This window comes from Atta colombica, unplaced genomic scaffold (genome assembly GCF_001594045.1).
Source record: "Atta colombica isolate Treedump-2 unplaced genomic scaffold, Acol1.0 scaffold140, whole genome shotgun sequence".
Lineage (NCBI taxonomy): Eukaryota > Metazoa > Arthropoda > Insecta > Hymenoptera > Formicidae > Atta > Atta colombica.
In genome coordinates, this window is record NW_017259229.1 from 1,949,006 (window position 1) to 1,956,084 (window position 7,079).

General features: G+C 32.3%; 1 protein-coding gene across 1 annotated transcript; it reads right to left on the bottom strand.

The window, feature by feature from the left end:
- Nucleotides 1-286: 286 nt before the first annotated feature.
- LOC108684844 (endoplasmin) lies at nucleotides 287-4,004 on the bottom strand. Its single transcript, XM_018189372.1, has 4 exons — nucleotides 3,857-4,004; nucleotides 3,695-3,781; nucleotides 2,636-3,242; nucleotides 287-2,501 (listed from the first exon to the last, which is right to left on the bottom strand). Exons 1-4 carry the CDS (start codon nucleotides 3,900-3,902, stop codon nucleotides 848-850), a joined length of 2,394 nt encoding a protein of 797 aa, XP_018044861.1. The 5' UTR covers nucleotides 3,903-4,004; the 3' UTR covers nucleotides 287-847.
- Nucleotides 4,005-7,079: the final 3,075 nt, after the last annotated feature.

Here is a 7,079-nt window from a genome sequence, read left to right on the forward strand (position 1 = left end):
ATTATATAAGAGATAGTAAGTCTTTCTTTTTTGTACTTTTACATACACATATATTTTATAAATATATGTCTGATATTTATTTATTTTTTAACATTTAATAAAATATCTTTGAAAGCTTATTATTTAATTGATGAATTTATAACTCATTCGATATTATACAAAAGAGCTGTAATTTCTATTAAAAAATCTTATCTATATTATTTATATTAATATATTGTAATTTTATTTTTATTTATACTCCTTTGAAATTTTAAATAATTATATTTTTACATAAAGAATATTTTAATAAATTTTCCCTTTTATTCTCTCTAAACTAAATAATCTAAACTTAAAGTTACGCAATTACTTTGACTGTAAATATTAATGACATACAAATCATATCAATAGTAGATATACTTCATTTTAATATAATTTTTGTAAGTTTCATGTACAAATACATTCACACATATCACAAACATACCATACGTTAGTAACGTTCAGTCAGTGCTCTTTTCACGTTACTAAAAAAATATGGAAGATCAAAATGAAACAATTATAATAAATTATTTAAATCGCTTCAAAATCCATAATTTAACTGGTATCAATAAGACATGAACAAAAGGATGACAATATTATGCAGTTTCGTATAGAAAAAGTGAAAAACATTTTGCCTTCTGTTTAATCACATTACGAAAATGACTACGATATTAGAAGAATTAACAAACTTATTAAGTTGTACAATCTAAATTGTTTATAAATTTGCGATAATGAAGGTCACCTCCTTGGGAGAATTCGAGATAACTATACATTGTATAGCTACGCTTCTAGAACAAGTCTTTTGAATATCGTTTTACATTCTCCTCTATTATTACAATTCATCACGTTTCTCGTCTTCTTCTTCTTCTTCTTCTTTCTTCTCGTCATCAGAGTCCACATCTAACACCTTCTCGCTGTTTGCTAATTCCTCGTCCTGCAATTCCTCCTCCTCAGGGATTTCATCTAAGGAGATACCTAAGTTCTTCCTCATCAATTGTTCCACGCTATCTGCGAAACTAGCGGTTTCTCGTAACATATAGCCCGATCGCAAAGTTGCTGTACGGAACATCATCAGGGCGATATCTTTAGCTGTCTGATCGGTCGAGTCAACCTCGACTCTGCGTAGCAATTCTCGGATGAGTGGATGTCTTGGATTGATTTCCAAAGTCTTCTTCTGGTTCAAATAATAACTCTTCTGTGGATCATCAGATTTCTGATGTGCGTTCGAAATCGCCAAACGTTCCATATTGCCGGTCCAACCAAACATACTGGCGACCAAAGCACAGGGAGAATCAGTCAGACGCTCAGATACTTGTGCCTTGCTGATATGATCTTTCAGAATGTCGCTCAGCCATTTGACTAGAGGCTCAAACGTTGTCTTTAATTGTTCCATTCGATCCTTCGCTCGTTCGCCTTCGTCCAGAGTGAAACCTTCCTTTGCTACATTTTGGAACTTTTTACCATCGAATTCCGGTAATGCCGAAATCGCGTACTCGTCCACTGCTTCTGTCAGATACAACACCTCATAGCCTTTTTTGTCCAGCCGTTCGACGAATGGCGATTTCTTTACCTCGTCCTCGGATGCACCAGCAATGTAGTAGATATGCTGTTGATTGGGCTTCATGCGGGATACATATTCAGACAGGGAGGTCATTTCCTTCTGCGTCGACGAGTGGAATTGCAAGATCTTGGACAGTCTCGCACGATTCTGAGGATCCTCGATTATGCCTAACTTGATATTTGTACTATATTCCTTCCAGAATGTTTGATAATCCTCTTTGGGAATCTTCTTGATCATATCCAATACCTTCCTGATGAGTTTTTTCTTGATAATTTTAATCAATTTGTGCTGCTGAAGATTCTCGCGCGAAACGTTGAGCGGTAGATCATCGCTGTCCACAATACCCCGAATAAAAGATAGATAATTCGGCATCATGTCGGTGAACTTGTCAGTGATGAAGACTCGCCTGACATATAACTTGATGTTATCAGATTTTGTACCGTAACGATTAAAGCTGTCACCTGGTTGAACCTTCGGGATAAACAAAACAGACTTGAATGTAACTTCACCCTCAGCAACGAAATGTGTCTTCGCTAGAGGTTCCTGATTATCCTTGGTGAGTGTCTTGTAGAATTCAATATATTCCTTTTCGTCAACTTCGTTTGGCTTCAGCGTCCAAATTGGTTTCGAATCGTTCAACAATTCCCAATCCCATATAGTCTTGTCTACTTTCTTAGATTTCTTCTCATCCGCATCCTCTTCTACCTTAGCGTCATCATCCTCATCCTCCTTGTCTGAATCAGTGTCATCTTTTTCAGCATCTTTTTTCGCAGGCTTATCTTCTTCCACTTCTTCTGCATCGACTTGTATAACTTTGCTATTCCATAAATATATAGGGAAATTGATGAACTGCGAATATTTTTTTACTAAGGACTTTATCGTATCTGGTTCTAAGAAGTCCGATGCTTCTTCTTTCAAATGTAAGCTATAAACATTTAAAAAATCACAATATTAAAAGGATTAATTTCACAGCATAATAGCAAATAAGAATATGTATCATTAGTCTTTGAGAAACTTTTTAAAATTTCCTAATTTGTTAAAAAGAATTCTACAACATACCTTACAGTTGTTCCTCTTTTCAAGGTATCTCCTCGAGGATCTTCAACAATGCTGAAGTTGGAGCTATCAGATTCCCAAATATACTGTTTATCATCGTTATGCTTGCTGGTGACAACGACGACATTCGCAACCAAATATGCGGAATAAAAGCCCACGCCAAACTGACCGATCATGTCATTCATATCCTGAGCATTAGTGACATCCTGCATTTTTCCCAGAAACTCTGCTGTGCCAGATTTTGCGATAGTTCCAAGATTATTTACTAAATCTTGCTTTGTCATACCGATACCAGAATCCATTATGTGCAATACTTTGTTCTCCTTGTCTGCTTTTATTCTGATAGCCAATTCGTTATTTGTATCTAGGACACCTTTATCGGTGAGAGACAATAACCTAATTTTATCCAATGCATCAGATGCATTCGAAATCAATTCTCTGAGATAGATCTCTTTGTTACGGTAGAGAGAATTAATAATAAGTTTCATCATGCGATTAACCTCAGTCTGGAATGCAAACTTCTCAGCCTTATCTCTTAGTTCTTTTACTTGAGCAGTATTTAAACCATCGATCTTTATCGCTTCCTCCTCTCTTTGTACTGCTTCATGATCTGCAATAGAATTTAAACATCACTTAAATGTGTAATACAATAATTAATGTTCTTATAAATAATAAGGCAAAATTTCATATAAGATTAATTGTTGATAAAGAAAATTACATTTATCAAATATAAATGAATAAATAAAAGAACTTATTTCACTCTTTTTTAAACAGAAGATTCAATATACTTAATAAATTCATAACAGATATGACAGATTATACATACAAATTTAAAGTTGATGTAAAAATTGAACAAATCATAATCATAAAAGAAATTCCACTTCTGTATGAAATAAATCTGCACTTTTCTAAATTCTATTGCAACATTTGAATAATGTCGATACACATCAACTTCAACGAACTCTTCCCACCTGTTACAACACTACCAACTTTTATTTTAAAAATTATAGAATAATTATGAACAAAACAATTTTCTGTTCAATTAAATTACAAGGTAACAACCTGTTCGCGATGCTTCACGGCTAGCTCCAAGATCATCGTCCACGGTACCGGCGTTATCTTCAACCTGATCCTCGGCCCGGACGAATCCTAAAGAGCAAGTGCATATAAAATAATCAAAGGCGCATTTCGTCTTCTAAGATGAGAGAATAGATTCTTGCTTACCTGCCAGCAGGATTAATCCTGCGATCAATAGATAGAGTTTCCTCATCGTCGCCGCGTCGTAAAAGACTGTGAACGAGAAAGGAACCACCAACGAATTCGCACGCTGCCACTGCAACACTTCGCTGTTTTTTCACCGACTGTCACGGAACAGCCGTGACGACGACGCGTTATACGCGACGGCGCGGGGCGGCGAACCAATCGCGTCGAACCACGCAGCACGTGCCGGCCAATGTCGGGCGCACCCGACAGCAGCCCCGTACAAATGGCGTCGCGCGATTGGCCATACACATGTCTCTCATCCCGTTCTAGAAGATTCACTTGCGGCTGGACACGCTGGACACGCCACGCAGACTCCGGCGACGTATGCAGAATTACAATCGGAAATTGAATTATCAGTAATCGAGCGGATGCTATGAAAAACACGATATATCGCCGGCTAAATTAGAAATTAAAATCAGGCTATTTCCAGAGATTCCAGCTGGTTACATTAATGGCTTATCGATAAATATTTGTCACATTGAGATGACTCGTGAATGTTCTACAAGAAATATGTTTATTTGATTGTTTCTATTGCTCTTACAATTGTAATAAGCGATACAGCGATCAGTATTTAGGAATCTGTTAATGTTGAGAATATTTATAATTGATTTCTATCAATGTAAAGTGTTGATAAAGAATGATGGAATAGTTTACTTACCGCTAAAATGGTTCACTTGATAAAATAGAAAGGTTTCCTTATCAGTAGTTAATATGCAAGAAAATGCAAACTATTTTTTTGAGTGTAGATAATTGCGATTAATAAAACAGACATTTTCATCTCTTTTTATTAATCTCCTTTGAAATCAATTATTTTTTTTACTTCGAATATACTGATAGACATATTTCATTAAGGAAAGAGTCTCATCAATTAAGTTAAAAAATAGAGTACTTCTAAAAATTTTTTTTACAGAAAGCTGTTTATTCAAACATTCTGAAGTTTTTACACATAAAAGATATATATTTTATAACTATCTTTAAATTTTGCGTTCATATTGGACTTCTCTCTACGATCCATTTTATGGGGGCGATTCATTTTATGATTTGAAGTATTTTTTGGTTAATCGATTCGTAAAATTTTTTTAATATGACACGGACTTTATAGACATCTTCAAGATTTTTTTGAAAAAGATATTTGAAGCTATTTTATACATATATTTTTTGAAAAGTACGTACAGCTATAGCAAACTATTTGACTACTCAGCAAATAAGAATAGATTGAAATGAATTGAAATCGATTCAGATTTTCAAAAATATTGATTCATGAATATTAAAATGAATGCTTTTCAATCCTGAATGCATTTTTATTTATTTATAGGAATTGCATATCTCTATGCCTTTCAATCTAAAAATAATATTAGTTTTTTCTGTGTAAAAACAGACTTGTGAATACTGTTCAAAATTTTGAATAGGAAATGCAATTTTTCAATCCAATTGCATCCAATTGAATCTAATTGAATCCAATTGAATCCGATTAAATCCAAAAAAAGTATTCGCTATTTAAAATATGCATTCGGATAAAAAAAAATTTCAATCCATTTTAATCTATTCTCATTTGCTGGATATATAGACTATACTTAAGTAGAATATCAAGTCATTATGATGTCAAAATGACTCCAAATGATTAAAAGTCATTTTTCAATCATTTCAGATTCATTTTAATATCATTTTAACATTATCATGACTTGTTATTCTGTTTGGGTAGCAACATTTATCGATTGGATACATATGGCGAATTTAAACGAGCGCTATAATAGTAATGAATATACATTGTTAAAGTTTGGCAATTTGAATATGTTCAATATTTTAGAATTACAATGGCTGCGGGCAAAATCTCACTACAAATGCTTTGAAGCAATTTTTGATTGGTCAATTTGTAAAATTCTTTTTTCTAATTGGTCAATCAAACGCTTCAAAGCATTTGTAATGAGACAGTCAATGACATACGATTAAGCCGAAGTTTTGTGAAAAGTGATGAGAACTGGAGTTATATATTTAATAAATTGATATAATGATGTAATACTTGTATATATAACAACGAACGAAAATATTGACACAATTTTATAATGTTGTAAAATGGGCTGAGTCTTTGAAGAAAAAAAATAACAATAAAATATTAATTTTTATAGAAATTTTTATTTGATATATTTTTATATAATTATAAGAAATAGATTACTAATTAACAAAATTATGTAAATGTTAAATTATTGATATATAGTAAGTAGTTCTATTTCTCTTTCTTTTCGTGTTTTTCTTCTTATGCTTTCGTATATCTTTCTTATTCTTAAGACTTAGCTTACTTTATATTCTCAAATGTCTGAAAGTGACGAAATACATGTTTTAAATATGTAATAATGTCAAATACGTAATGATTTTGACATTAAAATAATGTTAAACCCTCATCTTATTGTTAAAATGTTAATTCATCAATTGATTCGTTGGGCAATTCTAGACATTATCGAAATTTTAAAACATCTTTTAGATGTCTTCAAGATATCGCAATTTTTTTACATATCTAATAAGCGTATCTAATAAGAAAATGGCTATCTTTCAGCTTCCAGTTAATAAAATATTAAGAATATAGATAATATTGCTCTTAAGAAATATCTGTTTGTCTATTCTTACTGCATTGTTAGGGTATATACATTGCTTTAATGATAAATTATTGTTGTCAACTGACATTTGACCACGTGTGTTATTTTTTCATACTTTTCTACTGTTACATAGTTGTGAAATTGGTCTACGATTGCGCAAAAATAAATAAATGTAAAAGTTCAAGAACGTGGAACGCTACACAATACTACATATACATCATTGTTAGCTAGCAACTATTACGCGACGTGCTCTAGGTAGGGCTGATCAAATATGTACGATAATTTCTTTACTTCCCGGACTTTCTGTTGCGATGCTGTTTAGTCTCAGTTTTGTTTAGTCTCAGTTATCGATGTAGTCTAAGTTTATCGAGATCAATCTAGGTCTGTCAAAGAGGTCACGATAATTTCACACATCGTTAAAATAAATAATTAGATGATAACCTAATGAGAGAATTTTCTTAATTTTATATTAAAAGTCAAAAAAATTCTATTTGAAATATTTTTTAACATAAGATATTTTTGAAGATGTTGAAAAAAAAATTTTAATTAAAAAATTTTTAAAAGATGATTTACTTTTTAAATTTGAAATATAT

Excerpts from the sequence above, each read along its gene's own strand:
- LOC108684844 (XM_018189372.1), bottom strand. The coding sequence starts at position 3,902 with ATGAGGAAACTCTATCTATTGATCGCAGGATTAATCCTGCTGGCAG. Across the intron at positions 3,782-3,856 it reads AGGATTAATCCTGCTGGCAG|GATTCGTCCGGGCCGAGGAT; the intron begins GTAAGCAAGAAT and ends CTTGCTCTTTAG. Across the intron at positions 3,243-3,694 it reads CCGTGAAGCATCGCGAACAG|ATCATGAAGCAGTACAAAGA; the intron begins GTTGTTACCTTG and ends ATTCTATTGCAG.